At 37.1% G+C, this 24,057-nt stretch overlaps 1 protein-coding gene and 1 pseudogene across 2 annotated transcripts in view; one reads left to right on the top strand and one right to left on the bottom strand.

Moving 5' to 3' along the window:
* The window catches only part of CCDC7 (coiled-coil domain containing 7), a gene marked incomplete at its 5' end in the record, with an annotated part of 156,497 nt that overhangs the window by 71,698 nt on the left and 60,742 nt on the right, over positions 1-24,057 (bottom strand). Inside the window, 3 exon segments of the mRNA XM_081228226.1 lie at positions 5,622-5,729; positions 9,636-9,752; positions 20,258-20,368. Of these exon segments, the coding sequence (XP_081084352.1) occupies positions 5,622-5,729; positions 9,636-9,752; positions 20,258-20,368 (336 nt within the window).
* Positions 18,014-18,976, top strand: LOC308613453 (vacuolar protein sorting-associated protein VTA1 homolog; annotated as a pseudogene). The gene has a single exon. The product of its transcript is annotated as a vacuolar protein sorting-associated protein VTA1 homolog (transcript).

The raw sequence follows: 24,057 nt of genomic DNA, 5'->3' as shown, positions 1-24,057 counted from the left end.
AATGTGGGTATTTTCTCAGTTGACTGATGTACAGGAGTCACTCAACTAGTAACTAGATTTCTTCCAGAGGGAATTCATCTGTATGTAGGTTTGTATTCAGTGCAATCTCTGGGAGGAGGGAAAGTAATAAGCCTACTATTCTGCCATCTTGCTGATGTTTCCTTATCTCCATCCCTTTATTTTAAATCTACGTGTGTCATTATATTTAATGTGGGTTTCTCATAAACAACATATAGTTGGACCTTTTTTTCAATCCACTCTGACATTTCTGTCTTTTAATTGGTATATTTAGACCATTAACACTTAAAGTGATTATTGTTATAGCTGGATTAATATCTACCATATTTGTTACTGCTTTCTATGCAGGCCCATGTTCTGTTTCTCTTTTAAAATATTACATTTTCCCTCTTCTTATCAATTATACTTCTTTTTTTTTTTGTATTTTTAAGTGGTTTCCCTAGAGTTTGAAGTGTACTTCTACAACTAATCCAAGTCCATTTTCAAATAACACTATAGCACTTCATGGGTAGTCAGGAACCTTGTAACAGAAATTATTCATAAGCAATAATTTCCCCAATATATTGCTGCTATTATGATTTTGAGCAAAATTTTATGTTAGATCAATTAAGAAGAAAAAAATGAAAATCTTTATTTTACCCTCACTTCTTACATCTCTAATTCTCTTCCTTTACTTATGTAGATCTGAGTTTCTGACTGATACATTTTTTTCTTTTCCTTGAAAAAAAAGTTTCTTTTACAATTTCTTGCAAGTCAGTTCTACTGGCAACAAATTTACTCACTTTTTGCTTGACCCAGATAGTCTTTATTTTTTCTTCTTTTTAAGTATAATTTTGCTGTATAAAAATTTTAGGTTGATGAGGTTTTTTGTTTGTTTGCTTTGAACACATTAAATATTTCACTCCATTCTCTTCTTGCTTGCATGGTTTTTGAAGAAAAGTCCTACGTAATATTTTACCTGTCCCTCCACAGTTAAGGTGGGTTTTTCTCCCTCTGGCTTCTTTCCAAATTTTCTCTTTGTCTTTGATTTTCTGAAATTTAAATATGTCTAGGTATAGACTTTTGGGTATATATCCTGCTTCATGTTCTCTGAGCTTTCTCTACCTGTGGTTTGGTTCCTGTTATTAATTTTTGAAAATTCTCGGCCTATATTACTTCAAATATTTATTTTTCCCTCCATGTCTCCTTATTCTGCAATACATCTGGTATTCCCATTACGAAAGGTATGTTATACCTTTGATTCTTGACAGTTTTTAAAATACTCTGTTCCACTTTTTTCATTATTTTTCTCTTTGCCTTTCAGTTTGGGAATTTCCTATTGTCGTATCTTCAAGTTCACTGATTTCTTTCTTTGGCTGTTTCCAGTCTACTATGGAGCCCATCAAAGGCATTCTTAATTTCTGTTATAGTGCTTTTGATTTATAACATTTCATTTTGATTATTTCTTAGAGGTTTAATCTCTGCATACATTATGTATATGTTCTTTCATGTAGACTACTTTTTCACTAGGGCCCTTATTATATTATAGTTATTTTAAATTCCCAGTTTGATAATCCCAAAATTTCTGCCGTATCTTCATCTGGTCTTGATGATTGCTTTGTGTCTTCAGCTGTGTGTTTTGCTCTTTTATCATGCCTTATAATTTGTAAAGCTAGACATGATGTATCAGGTAAAAGAACTGAAGTATATACGGTTTTATTATGATGTTTTATGTTCATCTGGAGAGGAGTTAGACTGTGTTTTCTGTTTTATTGTAGCTGGTGTCACAGGCTAAAATTTCCTTTATTTTCCTTTTCTGGTCTCCCCTATTGTCTTTGGCTTTCCCTAGAAAATACTTCTTTAATGGAAGCTGAGAATTGCAGTTTTTCCATCTGTAACCCCCTATTATCCACGGGCCTTGGTGAAGTGGTGGTAAGGTATGAGGGAGCGGAAAAGCATTCTATAATCCTATGATTAGATCTCGGTCTTTTATTGGCAGTCTATGGTCTGTGACTTTCACAATTGCTTCTCAGCTTGTTTCCCCCAGAAACGAGATTCTTGATTCTTTTAGATTCTTGATTCTTCAAGATTCTTTAGACAGAAAGGCTAAAGGGGGCTGGACTTGGATATCTCCCTTCCCCAATGTTGAAAGTCCAAGAGGTCGGAGTTTGGTATTTCCTTTACCTCACATCTGTTAGGTTCTAGTAAAGTAGTTTTTCTTGAAGGCAGGCCTTTGTTAAGAAGAATGTTATTGGTGTATTTCAAATGTTTTCTTTTCTCCTCCCTTTGCTGAAAGCATGAGTAGATTTTATTTCTGATACTCAGCTAAGGTACCTGGTAGGGCTCCTGGAGGCAAATTTCATGAAGGTGTATGGCATAACCAAGGCTGTGTCCTAGAACTTTTTTATTGCTCAACCTAGTTCATGTTCAGTTTCTGGCAATTATTCAATTATTCTTAAGTTTTCCTCCTAATTGCTGGCTCCAATGTTGGTTTCTATTCCCAGGAGTATGTAATTTTCAATATTCATCTATCTCCACAGATTGAGAGTGGCAGCTTGCCCTGTGACTTCAATTCTCTGATGGGGCTAAGAAGAGTTGTTGGCTTTCAGTTTTTTCAGCTTTTATTGGTTTGGAGGGCAGAAGTGAGGACTTCCAAGTTCTTTACATGTTAAAGTGGAAGACAGAAGTCTTGCATATGTTTAAAAAATAATTATTCCTAGATTTTTTATTTGTTTTGGTGCTAATACAAAATTTTATCATTCCTAAAAAATGTTCATTTTCTAATTTTGTGTTCTCAGTATATAGAAATAAAACTGAGTTTTATACATTTTTATTTTATATTCAGTAATTTTAATAAATCCAGTTGATTAAGAGTTTATCTGTAGACTACAGATTCTGTTAGATTACATACCTGCACAGTTACATCATCTGCAATTTATGAGTTTTATTTCTTTGAATGCTTACAAGTTTTATTATTAATTTTTTTGTAATAACTATGGTTGCCAGTACAAAAATGAGTAGAAATAGTGATAATACACATTTATCTCATTTCTAATATTGGAGGAAATATTTTACTATAAAATTGCTAAAATTCTTTTTGTATTTTTTAAAGATACAAATGTCAAATAAGGAAATATTATGAAGAGTGTTTTACTGAGATATAATGTTTTCTTCTTTATTCAATAAATATAATGCTTTTTATTCCTGTAAAATTGGCACTAATGTTCCCAATTTCTATTCTGATTTAATAGCGTGAGTCTTCTTTCTTTTTTCTTCATCAGTCTAGTTAAAGTTTTGTCAATTTTGTTGATCTAATGTGAGTCTCTTATGGATAGCATATAGTTGGATATTCTTTTTATCCATTCTGTCAATCTCTGCCTTTTGTTTAGAAAGTTTAATCCATTTACATTTAAGGGACTTATTGATGCCATTTTGCTATTTGTTTTCTGTATTTCTTATATTTTTTTTGTTCCTCATTTCCTCTAATACTGCCTTCTTTTGTGTTCAATTGATTTTTTTTTTTTTGGCTGTGCCATGCAGCATGTGGGATCTTAGTTACCCAACCAGAGATCAAACCCATGCCCCCTGCATTGGAAGCACAGATTCTTAACCACTGGACTGCAAGCGAAGTCTGTCAATTGATATTTTTAAGGTACTAGTTTTGTTTCCTTTCTCATTTCCTTTGTGTATATTCTACAGATATTTTCTTTTTGGTTACCAAGAGGATTATGTATAACATCTTAAAGTTATAAAAAATCTAGTTTAAATCGATGCCAATTAACTTCAATAACATCCAAAAGCTGTACTCCTATACAGCTCAATCCCTCTCTTTTTGATACTGATGTTATGAATCGTATCTTTATACACTTTGTGCCCGATAACATAGACTTATAATTATTTTTCTTTAAACTATTATATAAAATTAAAAGTAGAGCTCCAAACTAAAATTACAATAATACTGGCTTTTATATTTGCCATGTACTTACCTATACCGTAGATCTTTCTTTCTTCATACAGCTTCAACCTACTGTCTAACATCCTTTCACATCAACCTCAGGCATTTCCTTTAGCATTTTCTATAGAGCAGGTCTAGTGGTAGGAGTGCTCCTATTCTTTGTAGTTTTTTTTTGTGCTGGGCACTGCTTCACATTTCCACAAAATTTTACCAGTTTGAAGATGGCTTTTTCTTAATTGTGCATTCTCTTGGTTACTGTAAACATTTCACTGTTTCCCAATGCTCTGACAAAGTTGGTTCTGATGGCTTTCTGCTTTTTTTTTCTTTTCTTTTCTTTTTTTTTTTTTTAATGTTTCCGTCAGGGAGCAAGAGCTTAGGGCCTCCTAGTCTGCCATTTTTCTGACATCTGCTTTAAAGTGGTTGTTTAGAAGCTGCTACAGAACACTTAAATTTATCTTATTGCAAAGTACTTAAGTACTTAGTCCTTTGGCCACACCAGCTTTAGCATAGGTTTTTTTTGGCTGTGCTGCATGGCTTGTGGGATTTCAGTTCTCTGAACAGGGACTGAACCCAGGCCACGGCAGTGAAAGCCCTGAATCCTAATCACTAGGCCACCAGGGAATTCCCTAGCACAGGTTTCTTAACTATTAGAAATTTGCCAACTTTGTGATAGGAAGATCACAAAGCAGCCATATTGCCTATCTAGCGATAGTTCCATTTTTTCATTGTCTTATCATAAAAGATGATATAAGTAATGAAAATTGTGTTCTCTGACGAACTGATAATATAGCATTTAGTCTATGTCATGAAAATTCATAATGTAGGGAAAAGCCTATATATATTTTTTCATGAGCAGATAAACTCTTAAGCATTACCTAATTAATGTCTGTTTGGTGGAGTAATGAGCACATTATAAATTCTTTTAAATATACATATTAATTGGGCTTCCCTGGTGGTGCAGTGGTTGAGAGTCCGTCTGCCGATGCAGGGGACATGGGTTCGTGCTCTGGTCCGGGAAGATCCCACATGCCGTGGAGCGGCTGGGCCCATAAGCCATGGCCACTGGGCCTGCGCATCTGGAGCCTGTGCTCCGCAACGGGAGAGGCCACAACAGTGAGAGGCCCACGTACAGGAAAAAAAAAAAAAAAAAAAAAGATACATATTAATTGATATATCAATTGGTTAATAAAATAATGAAATTATTACAGTTGTCCCTCGGTATCTGCAGGGGATTAGTCCCAGGATCCCCTGTGGATGCCAAAACCTGAAGATGCTCAAGTCTCTTGTATAAAACAGTGTAATATTTTCCTATAACCTATGCACATTCTCCTGTATATTTTAAATCATCTCTAGGTTACTTATAATACCTAATACAATGTAAATGCTATATAAATACCTATAAATGCTATGTAGATAGTTGCCAGTGCATGGAAAATCAAAGTTTTGCTTTTTGGAACTTTGTGAAAATTTCTTTTCAGAATATTTTTGATCTGTGGTCAAGTGAATCTGTAGATGTGAAACCCATGGATACAGAGGGCCAACTGTATTAAATTGAAAAAGGTTGTCCTATGTTTGAATTTCTTGTTTTAATAACTGTACTACACAGTTGAAATACTTTAACTCTTAGAAAGTGTTCTACTGTGCCCAAACATTATAAATCTCTACTTACCTACCACTTTGTTTAAACCTAATTGAAATATTAGGTCATTAACTGATGGATTCACTGCTGGAAGATTTTCTGCGGTATCTGGATGTTCTGAGGCTGCTTCATTTTTAACTGTAATAATAATAGATTGCCAGATTAGTTGATTTAAAACTAACATTTTGTTGGGATAAAATTATAAAGTTAATTAGAATGATGTTACCATATAATTATTTAATCTTGTTTAATTAACTATTTAACATACTGCTTATTCAATTAAATACAAATATGTCTAAAAATTTTAAAAAATTTACTAGCTACTAGTTGCTAGATATTATTATATCTTTACTTTTCAAATATTATCTCATTTGATCCTCATAAGAATTCTAGGAAGTAGGTATTTTTATTATCATTTAACAGATGAGGAAAATAGAGCTTAGAGAGATTACGCATATTTTGGAAGGTCACATAGTTATTAAGCACAAAAGTTTGAAATGAATTTTGTTCCTTTAGACTCTAAAACCTACACTCTAGCTAGTAAACTCAAATGTCTACTGAGATTGAGAATGTAATATGAGTGAAATAAACCTGATGATGTTTGGAGTGGCATGAATAGCAGAAATGAAATGGAGAGTACAGGCATACCTCATTTCATTGTGTTTCACCTTTATTGCACTTTGCAGATACTGCGTTTTTCACAAATTGAAGGTGTGAGGCAACTGTGCATGGAGCAAATCTATCGGTGCCACTTTTTAACAGCATTTGCTTACTTCATGTCTCTGTGTCACATTTTGGTAATCTGGCAATATTTCAAATGTTTTCATTTTTATTATATTTGTTATGGTGATCTGTGATCAGTGATCTTTGATGTTACTATTGCAAAAAGATTACAATTCACTGAAGACAGATGATTGTTAGCAGTTTTTAGCAATAAGGTATTTTTAAATTAAGGTATGTACATTTTTTTAGACATAATGCTACTGTACACTTAATAGACTACAGTATAGTGTAAACATAACTTCTGTATGTACTGGAAAACAAAAAAATTTGTGTGATTCAATTTATTGTGATATTCACTTTATTGCAGAGGTCTGGACCGAACTCACAATATCTCTGAGGTATGCCTGTACATATCTTATATAAAGCTATTAACTCCCACTGATTGTTACAAATGTAGGTCTGAGGTTCCTGGGTCATCTAAATTCGCAAGAGAACCTAGAAAGGCAGTTAGTTACAAGAACTCCAAGATTTAAAAATATCTGCAAGTAATTTAAAAGTTTTAAGCATGTTCGTAGGATAAAACAAATCATCAATTATTGCCACAAGAGAATTACCTAACTTGGGAAAGGATTAATTCTAACATGTGGGTGGGATTTGAAAGCCAACAACTGGTTATATTTCTTTGGAAAACATCATCATTTATCCACCAATATATCTCTATCATCTAGGAACAGAAATAAGATTTAAAATCTAGATGAAATTAGTACTTTCAAAAGAAGAAAAAAAAAAGCAAGATATGCCAGGAAAAAAATGGAAAGAAAAAGTAAAAATTAAAATGTGCAATTAAATTAATCACTTTTGAAAACTGCCAAGAACAAATATTTTCATGGGTAGAATTCTTCATAAATCTTAAAGGATTAAATCCTATGCTATAGCATATAAAAATGGAATTTTCTATTTCTTTTACAAGGTCAAAAATACAGTAGTCCCCCCTTATCTGCAGTTTCAGTTATCCGTGGTCAACCCTGTTCCAAAAATGTTAAACAGAAAATTCCAGAAATAAACAATAAGTTTCAAATTGCGTGCTGTTCTGAGTAGGGTAATGAACTCTTACACTGTCCTGCTCTGTCCTGCCTGGGACATGAATTATCCCTTTGTCCAGCGTATCCATGCTGTATATCCTGCCCATTAGACACTTAGTAGCTATCTTCGTTATCAGATCGAGCATCATAGTATTGCAGTACTTATGTTATAGTAACCCTTATTATACTAATAATGACCTATTGACCATCAAATAAATTATGGACAGGAAACACAGGAAAAGGCACAGTATATACAGGGTTCAGTACTATCTGCTGGTTCTCAGGCATCCATTGTTTTAAAGTATTTCATATAATTCCCACAATTATTTTGTAAGGTACATACTATTACTAGCCCTATTTTTCAGATGAAGAAACTGAGACATGGAGAGATTAACTAGCTTACACAGTTAGTAAGAGACAGAGGTAGGCACCAAAGACAGGCAGTCTATTTCCAGCATCCATACTTTTAAACACTACCCCTACCATTACCTCTCATAAGATAGGTATCTCCTAGTGGAAACAACACAAATATTCATCCACAGGAGAATGGGCAACTTAATTATAATATATTCATAAACCAGGTCAATATACAGCAATAAAAATAAATGAATAAGAACTAAAATTATCAACAGTGATCTTGAACCAAAAAAGCAAGTTGCTTAAGAAAGCATACAGCATACTACAAACAAAACAATAGCATAAATCCTTTTCAGATGAAAACATACCTAACAAAAGTATAAAGAAATATATATGGTAATGATAAACATCAAATTCAGAACAGAAGGAGGCAATAATCTGAGAGGAATAGAGAGGGTCGGACTTCAATATTTAACGTATATTTATTAAACTGGGAAACAGACACACAAGTGTTCATTACATTAACTCTTATCATACCTTTCTATATTTCAAAATAAATTAAAAGTAACAGAAACAACCTAAAACACCTAGGTTTTATTTGGTTCTTTTTTTTTTTCACTTGAAAATATTCTTTTTTTAAAATTAATTTTTATTGGAGTATAGTTGCTTTACAATGTGTTAGTTTCTACTGTATAGCAAAATTAATCAGTTATACATATACATACATCCCCTCTTTTTTGGATTTCCTTTCGATTTAGGTCACCACAGTGCATTAAGTAGAGCTTCCTGTGCTACACACAGTATGTTCTCTTTCTTTCTTTCTTTCTTTCTTTCTTTCTTTCTTTCTTTCTTTCTTTCTTTCTTTCTTTCTTTCTTTCTTTCTTTATTTATTTATTTTTTGCGGTACGCGGGCCTCTCACTGCTGTGACCTCTCCCGTTGCGGAGCACAGGCCGGACACGCAGGCCCAGCGGCCATTGCCCACGGGCCCAGCCACTCCGTGGCATGTGGGATCTTCCTGGACTGGGGCATGAACCCGTGTCCCCTGCATTGGCAGGCGGACTCTCAATGACTGTGCCACCAGGGAAGCCCAGTTATCTATTTTATACATAGTATCAACAGTGTAATATGTCAATCCCAATCTTCCAATTAAGAAGCACAAAGATAAACCAAATCTTCGGTTATACTAAGTCAAAAATCCAAATAAAAAATTTCCAATCTTTCTAATAATGTCCATTTTTCCTCAAATTCATTTTTTAAGCAAAGGGAAAAAATAAACAGATAAATTTATTTAAAATATACAACAAAAAATACACTAATATCAAAGAGCTGTAGTAGAAAATATATAATGATATCAAGAGTAAGATCCAGTAGATAAAAAACAAATGTTCCTTTTCTCTTCTTGAAACCATATAACAATATAAAGAATAGGTCTACTGGATAATAACAAATATTTTTAGCAGATAATGTACTTGATAAGAATTGAAATGTGAATGCTGGGTAAAAGTTATACTTTTAAAAATGAAATAACTATAATAGCTCCGTAAGATTCCTAGAAAAGCATCTCCTAAACTTGTTCTCTATGAAACACTACTCCATAAAAAGAGAAAGGCAGGGTTTCTTGCTCAATAAATTTAAGAAATACAGTATAATACTTAGAATATTAAAGACTACAAGAAGGAATGGGGGGGTGCTAATATCATTACTGCATTTATTAGTTCTGCAGAATTCCAATTTTTGTTAAATTGTATTCTAAAATATCTAACCTAAGGAAAAAATTCAACTATAAAACATAAATTAATTGATGCACATTTAAAATATATTTTTAAATTGTCAAGTATTTTATGATGACTTTTAAAATATGTTTATCAATATCATTCATACCTCTTAATTTTTGAGACTCATAAACTCCACTTGTTTGAATTTTATCCTTGTATCCTTTAGCTAGTACTAGATCTTCAAGTATAAAATTCTCATCTGAGAGTTCATCTGCATCTTGATCTACCAAGATGAAGAAAACTTTCAGTAAACTAAATACAGAAACACTACTGAAAACCACATACTGTGGCCGAATTCCAAGAAGATTATAATGTCTAGAGGTTAGGAAGATATTCTTACATCAAGTGAGAAGAGAAAAAATGATTATTCAATAAATGTCAGAAGTTCATTTAATAGATTTCAATATCTACTCTTGATAAAACTCCGTGAAAAATTAGAATTATAGATTTACTCCTAGACATTAATCTCTTAATATAGAATATATTTCTGTCTCAATCCAACAGATAACACCTTGATTTATGGTGAAGCACCAAAAAATATTCTTATTAAAATTATAAACAAAACCAGAATGTGAATTATTATCATTTTAACAATTACCTAGTTCTGGTAAAGTTGGTATGATAAATATATGGAGCAGAAATTATGATGAAACTATAGAAGAAAATGTAGGGAAGAAGCTCCTTGACACTGGTGTTGGCAATGATTTTTTTTTTAAATATATAACACCAAAAGCACAAACAACAAAAGAAAAACTCAACAAATGGGACTACATCAAAGTTAAAACCTTATGCACAGTAAAAGAAACAATTAATATAGTGAAAAGGCAATCTTTGGAATGGGAGAAAATTTTGGAAACCATGTATCAGATAAAGGGTTAATATCTAAAATATATAAAGAATTCATACAGCCTAATAACAAAAAACCAAACAATCCAATTGAAAAATCGGCAGAGAACTAACAAGTTATTTTTCTAAAAAAGACAACTGGACTTCCCTGGTGATGCAGTGGTTAAGAATCCGTGTGCCAATGTAGGGGACACAGGTTAGATCCCTGGTCCAGGAAGATCCCACATGCTCCAGAGCAACTAAGCCCATGTGCCACAACTACTGAGCCTGCACTCTAGAGTCCATGAGCCACAACTACTGAGCCCACACACTGCAACTACTTAAGCCCGTGCACCTAGAGCCCATGCTCTATAACAGAAGCCACTGCAATGAGAAGCCCATGTACTGCAACGAAGAGTAGCCCCCACTCGCTGAAACTAGAGAAAGCCTGTGTGCAGCAATGAAGACCCAACGCAACCAAAAATAAAATAAATTAAAATTAATTAATTAATTTAAATAAATAAATAAATAAGACAACCAAATGGCCAACAAATATGTGAAAAGATGATCAACAATATTAATTATCAGAGAAATGCAAATCAAGCTACAATGAGATATCATCTCACACATGTTGGGATGGCTATCACCAAGAGATACAAGTGCTCGGGCTTCCCTGGTGGCGCAGTGGTTGAGAGTCCGCCTGCCGATGCAGGGGACACGGGTTCGTGCCCCGGTCCGGGAGGATCCCACATGCCGCGGAGCGGCTGGGCCCGTGAGCCATGGCTGCTGAGCCTGCGCGTCCAGAGCCTGTGCCCCGCAGCGGGAGAGGCCACAACAGTGAGAGGCCCGCGTACCGCAAAAAAAAAAAAAAAAAAAAAAAAAAAGAGATACAAGTGCTGGCAAAACTATAATGAAAAGGGAATCTCTGTACACTGTTAGTGGGAATGTAAATTGGTCTACCCACCATGGAAAATACGGAGGTTCCTCAAAAAATTAAAAATAGATCTACCATCTGATCCATCAATTCTGCTTCTAAGTACATACCCAAAGGAAATAAATACAGGATTTTGAGAAGATATATGCACTTATATTTTTATTGCAGCATTATTCACAACTGGAAAATATGGACACATCCAAATAGTCCATCAGTGGATGTGGATAAAGAAGATGTGGTGTATATATATACAATGGAGTATTATTCAGCCATGTGAAAGGAGGACACCCTGTCATTTGAGACAACATGGATGAATCATGAGTACATTATGCTAAGAGAAATAAGTCATACAGAGAAAGGAAAATACAGTATGACATCATTTACATGTGGAATCTAAAAAAGCAAAACTTGTAAAAACAGAGAAAGAAATTGTGGTTAACCACAGGACACGGGGTGGGGTGATAGAAACAATGTTGTTTAAAGAGTACAAACGTGAGTAATAAATAGAGATCTAATGCATAGTATAATGAATACAGACAATATCGTACTAAAATCATCAAACTTGCTAATAGGCTAGAACTTAATTATTCCAACCAATAAAATGAAAGAATAATTATATAATGTAGTACAGGTGCTAATTATCACTACAATGGCAATCATATAACAATATATAAATGTATCAAATTAACACGTTTTACACCTTAAATTTACACGTTTTATGTCAAATGTACAATAAATTAAAAATGAAAAAATGTGTACATGAAAGGCCGCTAAATCATAAATAATAGAGTTTAAATCATACAGGATGTTGAAATGTTAAAATAATAGTAGTGAGAGGACTTCTATTTCTTGTACGACATGTAAGAGCTTGGAAGTCACTACTACTTCCACTCTCACAATAAGAAAAAGCCTAGCAAACTTTTTAAATTAAACATATTTTTTCTTATCAAAGTCAAGGCAAAATGCTGCCCCCCAAATTGGAGACAGAGGTGGATATAAGAAGCATAGTTTATTGGCAGCTGAACTCCAGGAGCAGAAGCCCACTACTGGAGTCAGGACTAGTAGGAACACTTAAACTGTGATTGATGAATTGCTCAAAGTGTCTCACCATTTCATTAATATTCATAGGTTTCAAATATGTTCCAGTTTGGTCCCCAGTTTTCTTAACACTTTAGCTTAAAACATAGTCATAAACCAAACCATGAAAAGGTATATGTACAAGATTATTCATTACAGCATATCTGCAATTGTAAAATACTCAAAACCACTTACATGTAGAAATGTAGGAGGCTGGTTCCATAAACCAAGGTATATACTATAAACTATGGTAATATCAACTATGCTGTACAGTATGGTCCAAACAACTGTACATACAACCGTAAAAGGAATGAAAAAGATCCCATAAACGAACGTGGAGGAATGTCTAAACTAACATGGAGGAATGTCTAGTATATAATGTTAAATGAAATAAAAAACTGATAGAATATCTAGTATATTATCTTTCAGGAAAGAACAAAAAGCAAACCAACAAATAAAAGAGATAGTTACCTTTACAAAATGAAACATAAGAAAGATAAACCAGAAAACAAAATAGTTTGTTACCAAAGACACTGAAGACCATGCTCACTGAATTACTACTGTTAGTGCTAAGTCTGTCCCTGGCATTGATAAGACAGCCTATAATGCAGTGATTTTTTGAGACTCATTTTTAATGAAAAAGAATGTAAAGCTCTCAAGATTGCTTTGCCAGTGACTTGAGGTGACCAGTTAGACTGGGGTACTTCTCCTCTTTATAAGGAGGTTATTTGTTGCTTCCATGACCTGACTACTGTAAATAGTGTTGCAATGAACACTGGCATGCATGTGTCTTTTTGAATTACCGTTTTTCTCTGGGTATATGCCCAGTAGTGAGATTGCTGGGTCATATGGTAGTTCTATTTTTAGTTTTTTGAGAACCCTCCATACTGTTCTCCATAGTGGCTGTATCAATTTACATTTCCACCAACAGTGCAAGAGGGTTCCCTTTTCTCCACACCCTCTCCAGCATTTATTGTTTGTAGATTTTCTGATGATGCCCATTCTAACCGGTGTGAGGTGATGCCTTGTAGTTTTGATTTGAATTTCTCTAATAATTAGTGATGTTGAGCATCTTTTCAAGTGCCCCTTGGCCATCTGTATGTCTTCTTTGGAGAAATGTCTATCGACAGACAGAAGAATGGATAAAGAAGACATGGTACATATATACAATGGAATATTACTCAGCCATAAAAGGGAACAAAATTGGGTCATTTGAGGAGATGTGGATGGACCTAGAGACTGTCATACAGAGTGAAGTAAGTCAGACAGAGAAAAACAAATATGGTATATTAAGGCATATATGTGAAATCTAGAAAAACGGTACAGATGAACCTGTTTGCAAGGCAGAAATAGAGTCACAGATGCAGAGAACAAATGTATGGATACCAAGGGGGGAAAGTGGGGGTGGGCTGAATTGGGAGATTGGGATTGACATATATACACTAATATGTATAAAATAGATAACTAATGAGAACCTGCTGTATAGCACAGGGAACTCTACTTCACTCTGCTGTACAGTAGAAACCAATATAACATTGTAAAACAACTATACCCCAGTAAAAAAAAGGAGGTAATTTGTGAAACTTGGTGAAGGGATGTGTCACAACAGACTCCCCCTTTCAGAGTGCCACTCTGCCCAAGGAAGCGGGGAGGGCAATGAGGTGAACACTTGATTCCCTCTCCTTCCCCAGCTCCTTTCTCAGGTTTGGCCCACTTATGATGAGCTTCCTGACACTGAAAAAAGGTGTTTTAACCACCCGTATAACCATCTGGAAGGTGCCTGATAAGCCACTCTGATGGTCCTTTGGTTCAACAACGAGCAGCAAGAACAGTAGACGATGAGACTGGTAACCAGACTCAGATTTCCAGTGTCATTTGTGCCACCTTTGCTGTTTTCCTAGTTCAATTAAACCTCCTTATAAGGTGATGTCAACAAGACAATCCAGATCTTCACTGACAAATTTCAGGGAAAGGAAGAACCAGCAACAGATAGATATCATGTGGCCAGTGAAGAAAGTGACCTAAAAATGGTAATCAGGAACCCATTTATGGATGACCTGTTTAAGTGGTTTCCCAAGGAAATCTCTGCGTCTAGTTACTCAACAACGGGAACTCACAGAGAACACTGATGGACTCTCCACCAAGGAATTCATGGCCAGGTAGTGGTCCATAGGGGACCCCACACACAGACACTCTAGAGTCCAAATGATGATAACATCTATGACTCACACAAGTGCTCTTCCCTCTGCATTTCCCAGTGAATCTTGAGATGAACCCGAGACACAAACCCCGTGCCATTACTTTTACCCAACCTCTCAGTGTTCTATATAAACAAGAATTAAGGTTAGGCTAAGATTCTTATCTCCCCAGTTGCGATATGAGGATATGTGCTAAGGTTCAATGTAGAGATAGGTGAGAACTGCATATCTGGGCCTTTTGGACACTGATGCACATATGACTAAGATCTCTATAACCACGGACACTACGATGAGGAGAAAACAGATAATGCTCACTGGTTTTTGGTCTGAGCTCACCAAATGGGATCTTTATCCAAATCCAACTATAGGCATGTCCTTACACGCCACTAAAAATCTCCATTGTTATGGCTTCCATTACTGAATGTATTATTGGTTTAGGTGTATTTTCTATGTGCATCTCACCCCTAAGCCCTGATGGGAACTATTGCATTTTAGGGCCATTTTAGGGGGGCATGTGGAAAACCAGCGCCTAGCACCTTTACCATCCAAAAACAACTCATTGCCCTTATTGCTAAACTTAATGAAACAAAAGTTCTCCATGAGGTTATTTCTCCATTCATAAGCCCTTTCAGTCTGTGTGTAAGGCCTTGGGTGCCTAGAGACTCAATTGATTACCGCTGGCTCAATGCCCTAGTACAGCTCCAGACACTGGCATCACACGGTCCTGTGACCTTCACAGAAGTTTACTGCTCAAGGTGAGTCAAGTAAGTATGCAGCAATTGATATCACAAGTGCCCTTTTTAACATTCCTGTTCACACAAATGGCCAGGATCAGTTTACCTTATGTGCAATGGGTTACAACATACCTTTAATGTCCTTCCACAAGCCCATGACCTAGAAAAAGCCCTGCTCCAAGATCGAGTACTAAAACTTCCACTATATTGATGACATCCTCCACTGAAACCAGCTAAGAGTACTACCCAACAAGGACTGGATTCTATGATGACCCACACGTGACAGCACAGCTGGGTCATTAATGTAAACAAGGTACAAAGATCTAATACCCAACTGAAATCCCGGGGGGCAAAGTGGAAAGGGGTACACTGTTACTCCAAGCTCCAAGGAAACTGTTTTCCTTCTCCACCCCCCACAAGATACAAAGGAGGCCAAGCTTTTTTCAAGCACTCCAAAGAGCCAAGCTTATTTCTGTCTCTACCACAACAAACACAAAGGACACTCAGTGTAGGTGTGTGTATGAATATCTGTATGTATATTTGCATATATATGTATACATATGTATATACAGGAATTCAACTGCAGGTCAAAATTCTGCTTGATTTTGCAGGTCCAACCATAGACAATTACAAGGTCTCTACCTGAAAGTTCTCATGGGGGAATACTTCTCACCCCACACCAAATTTGATGCATACCCAGTGAACTTTAGACACTGGAGGTAGTTGCAGTGGAGGACTAAGGCCCATCCATACCATGCTCTTATGCATTCTGGATTCCTATACAGGTGCCTCCATCAGAGGCCTCCTTGTGAAAGGGGGAGGGGTCAGCTGATACACTGTACTTTTCAGGTGCCTCTGTGTAGACCACTTTACTGGGGGAACCTAAAGATACTTTCCTCAGTTACTACACAGTATTCAGGACTTTTACACTCCTAGCCATCCTACATCAATTTCCACAAGGTTCCTGAGGTCATAAAAGGGCAAGAGCCTTTTGTTTGGGGCTCCTTCAGATATGAGATAATCTTCCGCCAACCCCTACTCCCATCCGCACTGATACATCTGACCCTTGCCTGGTTTGGTTCCATGGGGAAAATGAAACACTGGTGGAGCTGGGGACCTTTCCTGTTTAGACTCTTGCTTATACTATTATAGGAAGTACATAAAAGCTTAATTGTTACTTTCAGTTTGGCTTGCTATCTTAATTGACCAAGTCAAAACAGCCAGCTTTCTCTGACAGATTGGCATAGAGAACAAAGTAGTCAATAAAGTAAAATTCCTTTCTGGAAGGAGCACTTTGAGAGGTGCTAGTGAGACTCTTTCAGGGCATACTGCTGGATCATTTGCAAGAGTCAAAGGGTCCCACAGGGCACATCACTGGTCAGGCTAATGTGCCTCCAGAAGTGCTAGTGGACACCATGGGGCTCTCCAGGAGAGTACCATCATATTGTCTATGTGTAACTCTACTCTCATTCTTCCAAGCCCTGGTGGAAATTACTGCACTTAAGGCCATGTTAGAGGAGCACAAGAAGATTGTGAACCTACCCGATTACCAGCACCTAGTACCTCTGTCTCCCAAAAATCTGCCTGGGAAAGAAAAAGGAAAAACTGCCCTCTTTACTGAGTTTAATGCAGCCAAAGGCTCCTTGAGACTATATCCCTATTCAATAATTCACTTGACTTGTGTACCTGATCTTGAGTTCACAGATACTCAATTGATTTTGGCTGTTCAATCAACAGGACAGCCTTGGCATCAGTGGTATCTGACAGTGTGACTGTCGTAGTAACTTGTCCAGAGTGTGGGAACTTGTTATTCAGCAATGGGTATCACAAACGCCCTTTTCAGTATCCCTCTGAATGGGAATGATTCCAGTCAGTTCATCTTTATGTGGAATGGGTACAATTCACCATTCATATCCTTCCACAAGTCTATCTGAATTTCCTATCTGTCATCAATGTATCAAAGCCTAGAAAATCTGCAGATTTTCCAGAGGAGGGACTAGCCCTCTACTCTACTGATAATGTCATCCTATTGAGTCCAGAGAAGGGAGCTGGACAACAGCCCAACAAGGGCTGGACACCCTGCTGACACACAGGTGGCAACTTGCTGGGCCACTTTTACAGAAAACGTACAAGTACACAAGTGAAATTCCTGGGCTTGACCTGGGTATGGAGTCTCATTGTCTCATTCCATGGGAAAAGACTGGCTTTGATCCTCTCTGCCCCAGCAATTAAAAAGGAGGCCCAGGGACTGATGGAACTCTTCATCTACTTGCATTCTTAATGCCATCCATCTAAAGGGTTACAAGAAAGGTCATTTCCTTTCAGTGGGGCCACAACAAGGAGGATGACCTGCAAGCCCTCCAACAAGCCACCTAGGCTACCCTTCCTTTTGGCCCCTCTGATCCATTTTGCCATGTGAGTTACAGATCTCAGCAACTATCTATTCACCAACTGGAGCTTAAGGCAGAAGGACACTGCCACAGGTCAGAGGCATCTGTTGGGGTTTTTAATTCATCATCTCTAGGAACAGCTCGCTGAAAGGTACACACCCTTTAAGAGACAATTATTAGTCCATTATTGGCTTCAGGGGATACTGAACACATGACCCACGACTGTGAAACAGTCTCAAGACAACAAATTCCGACCAAAAGTTATCAACAGTTTTGCTTTTGTTCTCTAATTATCTTAGGGCATTCATACTTTACGTCAGCGCAAAATTTCTATAAGAACGTGCCCAAATAGGATTCCTGGAGTGGAGATGTCCACACTTGCTCCGCTGCCCCCACTGCCCCCACTGCCCCCACAGTTTAAGAGCGTACAGCATCATCTGAGGACGGCTCAGGAGCATGACAAGTGGGGCCCCCCGTGGTGGCTTATTACTGTCGTTTGTATGCAATGCAAACAGGAATGAAGGTTGATAGCAAAACCCCTGAATGTTGTACATTTTCACCAAAGCTAATGGATCAGTTAGAAGCTCTTATGAAACAGCTGGGTGATAATGAAGCTGTAACTCAAGAAATAGTTGGCTCTGCCCATTTGGAGATTTATGCTTTGAAAATGTTTTTGTACGTAGATAATGAAGATCATGCTGGGCGATTTCACAAAAACATGATCAAGTCCTTCTAACTGAAAGTCTTTTAATAGATGTCGAAATAGCGGTTGGAGAACTCACTGTTGAAAACGTGAAACACAGAAAGTATGCAAGGTGGAAGGCAACATATATTCATAATTTTTTAAAGAATGGAGAGACTCCTCAAGCAGGGCCTGGTGGGATTGAAGAAGATAATGATGTTGAAGAAAATGAAAATGCTGGAGCAACCTCTCTGCCCACTCAGCCCCTCAGTCGTCATCTTCAACGTATGACCCAAGCAACATGCCATCAAGCAGCTTTACTGGAATACAAATTCCTCCCGGTGCCCACATTCCTGCTAATACCCCAGAAGAAGTTCCTCACAGCACAGGTGTAACAAGTAACACTATCCACAGACTATTCTGGCCATTGATCCTGCACTTTTCAGTACAGTTTCCCAGGGAGATACCCAACTAACATCAGAGGACTTTGCTAGACCTCAGAAATACTGCAAATAACGCTGGCAGAGCTTTGCAGCATGAAGATGTCAGCAATGCAGTGCAGAATCTACAGAAGACCCTCAAGTTACTGACCACAGGCAGAGAATGAAGCCTTTGTAGAACAGATCCATGCATTTTTGGCTTAAAGAACTAACAGTTCATTATTCTATCTTCAGCCTATCAGAAGCACAGTTTTAAGGAAGACTTCAGTTCCACTGACTATAACAATAAAGTCTGTGTCTGTGTATCAGATTCCTGTTGAAGCTTTCATCAACAGCCTCGACCAGTTTTCATTGTCCATTTAGTGGATCCAGTAATCTCTGGGTATACACAGGGCTGATGCGAGCAAGATCCTAAAAATGTCCACTGAACCCTGCTTGTTCAAAAAATGAAAACACACTCCTATAAAATATACTGGAAATCAGCTTTGTATCTTAATCTAAATAAATTAAGGAATTTTTAAATCCATAATTTGGACAAACAGACCATATTACTTTGCTATAAAATTCTAATTTAACTTTTAATAAAGATTGCAAGAATATTCTAGATTAGAGGTCACGTTTTGTTTTCCTCAGGACTTATGAAACAGATATGAACGTCCTAAATTGTTAGATGAATCTGTAAGAGATTATGTTTAAGTTTCAATTTATATTCATATTAATTATAGCTCCATTAAAGGTTAAAATGGGGCTTCCCTGGTGGCACAGTGGTTGAGAGTCCGCCTGCCGATGCAGGGGATGCAGGTTCGTGCCCCGGTTCAGGAAGATCCCACATGCCGCGGAGCAGCTGGGCCCGTGAGCCATGGCCACTGAGCCTGCGCATTCAGAGCCTGTGCTCCGCAACGGGAGAGGCCACAACAGTGAGAGGCCCGCGTAACGCAAAAAAAAAAAAAAAAAAAGTTAAAGTGTTCATGGAAAGAAATATAACAAGGTAAACAGGTAGAATCAGTTTTAGATGTAAGAATAATGTTGGTTTCCCAATTGTTTTCCCTTATCCATTGGAGCTTAAGGTGAATTGGTATTTGCTTCATAGGCAATTTGACTGCATGTATCAGAGAATGCAAACAAGATATTTGCAGTAATGCCTGGAAACTTGGTGCTTTGAGTTAAGGTTCTCCTCTGCTACTATGGAATGGATTCCATAGAGTGTATAGCTATGAATGATGCAGATTTTAAGAACATAGATTCTCAGTTGATAAGTTAATAAATTTTGTGAGGAATTATGGACTTACTGTGTCACCTGCATTTGTGCTGTGTAAAAAATAAATACAATGATTCTTTTAACTAGTTAAAAAAAATGCCCAAATACATATTCACGAACCAAAGAAAAAGGATCTTCTGATGAGTACAATTTAAAATAATTTAAAGTCATCTATAATTATTATACTTACTAATGAGACTTTCATCTCTAGAAGATTTTTGTTTCTCTGCATGCATTTCTGTTTCTGACTTTGAGTCCTGATGCTTAGACATAAGATTTTCATCTGACACATGATCATGAGCTACATAAAGAGATATATTTAGTGCATTAAACTGAAAAACAGGTCTATTGTGAAATCCCTATATATCAAATTTATACACATGTTTAGCAGTATTTTCTTTCATTTTTATAAACATAAAATATAAGTAAATTATCATAATGCTAGACCTGACATAAAAATTGTGAGGAAAATTTTAATGTGTGTAAGACTCACTGTTTCATAAATATTTGTTGGCATCAAATATATTTTATATTAGTCCCTACTTGTTTTAGATTACTATAGCTTAGGTTAATATATACTCATAGACCAAATAATGAAAATGTATATGTAAAGGTTATTCATTACATGATATTTTTAATTGCAAAATACTCAAAAGCACCTGAATGTACTAGCATGTGAGATTGGTTGAAAAACAAGGTACATACTATGAATTAGGGTAACACAAATTATGGTGTATGATGTGGTACAAAGAGTTACACATAAAGCTATAAAAAGATACTTATAACCCAACTTCGAGGGACTGCTAGGAGATAGATTAATTGTAGAAAAAATGAAAAGAGAAGGTATCAAGTATGCTATCTTTTAGGAAAGAAAAGAATGGGAAATGAAAAGAAAATATAAGATACTTACCTTTAGAAAAGGAAATACAAGAAAGATAAACCAGAAAACAATGTAGCTGGTCACCTAAAGTTGCATGCAGAATAGGACACGAGGACTACTGTTAAATCTAAACATGTCCCGGGCAGTGATGACATCCTTGATGCAACAAATGTTTCTCATATTTAATGAGAAAGTAGGTAGAGCCCTCAGGATTGCTTTGCCCAGTGACCCAAAGAAACCAAAGAGATTTGGATAGTTTGATTCCACCACAAAGCAAGTAATCTTGTTAAAATTATTTAAGGACAGAAGCACCTTTCCTGGTGTGTTACTACAGAACCCCCTCTTTCAGAACATCTTCCATGGCCACTTTGACCAAGGAGGATAAAGAAGGAGGTAGGTGGGAGAAATGTCATGTACACCTGAGACCTTCTCCTTCCTTTACTAGCTATTATTTGTTCTTGGACTGGTTTGGTCCAATCGTGGTGAGTTCTCTGACACTGGAAAACTTTTTTGGTCTACTCTTACGGCCACCTATAAGGGGCTCTGCAAGCCACCTGATAGTTCCTTGATTTGACAATGAGAAGTAAGAAAAGTAAATGATGAGATTGTTTACCAGACTCAGATTTAAGTTCATTCTTGCCACTCTCACTGGTCACCTGTCTCAATTAAACCTCCTTATAAGGTGATGTCACTTGGTTCATGGCACAATCCATGTGTGAAATGAAAAATTTCCAAGCAAAGAAAAAGCAGCTACTGGCAAGACACTAACTTTTCACTAGTAGTCAGAGTGATGTAAAAATGGTAATTGGGTACTTACTCCTGGATCATTGGGTTAAGGTCTTTCCCAAAGACATCTATGGGTCTTGTTACCCAACAATGGGTCTCAAGGAGGAGACTGATAGACTCTCCATCAGATACTTGTGACTAGATAATGGCCACTGGGGGCACAACAGAGTCCACATACTGACAACTCCTATGACTAATATAAATAATATTCCTTCCAACCCTCCCAGTGAATCTTGACCTGAAATCAGAGTGCATCTCTCTACTTTTACCCAAACCTCTTAACTTTAAAAATAAACAAGACTATGAGTTAGGCCAAGGTCCCTATGTCCTCACTGGGAACATGAGAACATTTGCCAAGGTCACGGTTCAATGGGGAGGTGAGGAAGAATTTCATTCCCTGGTCCTTTTGTACCAAGATGAGGGAAAACTATATATATATATATATATGGTCTAAGTGTGCATCCTTAACACCCCATCCTTATCTGCAAGCCATGATCATAAACACTACAACTGAGGGCATTTCAGTGGCTCTGGTAGTCTATTAGGTAGTCTGAACCTAACAGTCTACCAGTACCTAGTCCCTTTGACTACCAAAGCAACTCCCTAGAGGATGAAAAGAGACAGCTTCCTCATTACTGAGCTTAATGAAGCAAAAATTCTTCATAAGACTATTTCTCCACTCAGTAGCCCCATCTGGCCTGTGGATTAGGCCTCAGGTGTATGGAGATTCAATTGATTATTAGAGGCTCAATGCAGTCACGCAGCTCGAGCACTAGTGTTACCTGAAATTATGACAGCCATAGAGGCTGTGGCCCAAGCTGAGGCAAGTACAAAGCAACTGACATTACAAATGTCTCTTTTAAGCATCCCTGTCCACAGGGATGATCAGGATCAGTCTGCCATATGTGTAATGGGTTGCAACGCACTTTTAATGTCCTTCCATAAGGCCATGACCTGGAAAAAGTCCCACTCCCACATGGAGCCCTAGCCTCCCCCTATATTAACAATAACCTCCACTAGGCCTAGGCAAGGGAATTACCCAACAAACACAGAAAGCATGTGGACTTACATGTGACAGTTAAGTCTGGGCCATTAATACAGAAAAAGTACCAGGACCTGGTACCCAAGTGAAATCTCTGGGAGTAAACTGAGAAGAGGCAGTATGTCTCATTCCATAGGAGACAACTGCCAAGCTTTAGTTCCTCTAAGCCCCCACAAACACAAAGGAGGCCCAAAGATTGGTGGAACTTTTCAGCTACTAGTACTTTGACATTCACCATGTGGTCATCTTGATGGCGTTTGTCTATTAGGATACCATTTTTGGTCTCTACCTTTGAGTACGACATGGCAACAGGATGTCCTAGAGGCCCTCCAACAGGTTTCTGACTCTGTCCATCCCCTTGGCTCCTCTGATACACATTTGTGTTTGGGTTACAGATCTCAGCAACCTCTCAGTTTGCTGATTAGAGCCTATGGCAGAAGGACACTGCCAGAGGCCAGAGGCGCCCATTAGGCTTTTGGTATCATAGTCACCTGGAGTCAGATGAAAGGTACAAACCCTTTAAGTGACTACTATTGGCCTGTTACAAGGCCTTGGTGTATATTTAGTATATGACCCATGGTCATGAAATAGTCTTATGACTAGAAATACCAACCAAAAGTTATGAATAGTTTGGCTTTTATTCTCTAGCTATCTTGGGGTATTCACACTTTTAGACTAAGTGTAAAACTGCTATAAAATATATGCTTAAATACTGATTCATGAACCAAAGAAAAATATCTTCTGATCACTTTAATTTAAAATAATTCAGGCAGTGACATCAGCAAAATGGCAGGCTAAGAGATCGCAGTCCCATAGTCCACGGAAACACTGATTTAACAATTCATGGATGAAATACATTTATGAGAGCTTCAGAGTCCACTCAAGAAGTTCCAGCATGCTGGTGGAACATAACATCCTAGATAGCTGCATTAAAAGGGTAAGAAGAACAGTTTTGCTTTACCTATGTCACCCCTCCACCAAGTCAGCACAGCTCAACACAGAGAGAGATTCCCTCACCCACAATTTTTCCCATGGGAGAAAGAGAGAGGGAAGTGAGTATAAGGCTCTCAAAGCCTTTCAGGGTGCTGCCTGAGAGGCCCACTTCTATCTCACCTTAATTAGAACACTGAAGCAATCAACATAGCTGGATTGTCTGTGGGCAGCTAGAAAAAAGACCTCAAATAAAAAAACCTAACTTTACACCTCAAGGAACTAGAAAGAGAAAAATAAACTAAACTCAAAGTTATCAGAAGGAAGGAAGTAATAAAGGTTAGAGCAGGAA

This window comes from Mesoplodon bidens, assembly GCF_964165515.1.
Source record: "Mesoplodon bidens genome assembly, chromosome: 3".
Classification (NCBI taxonomy): Eukaryota; Metazoa; Chordata; class Mammalia; order Artiodactyla; family Ziphiidae; genus Mesoplodon; species Mesoplodon bidens.
Note: the sequence above shows the minus strand (reverse complement) of the source record. Positions and strands in the feature narration are given on the sequence as shown.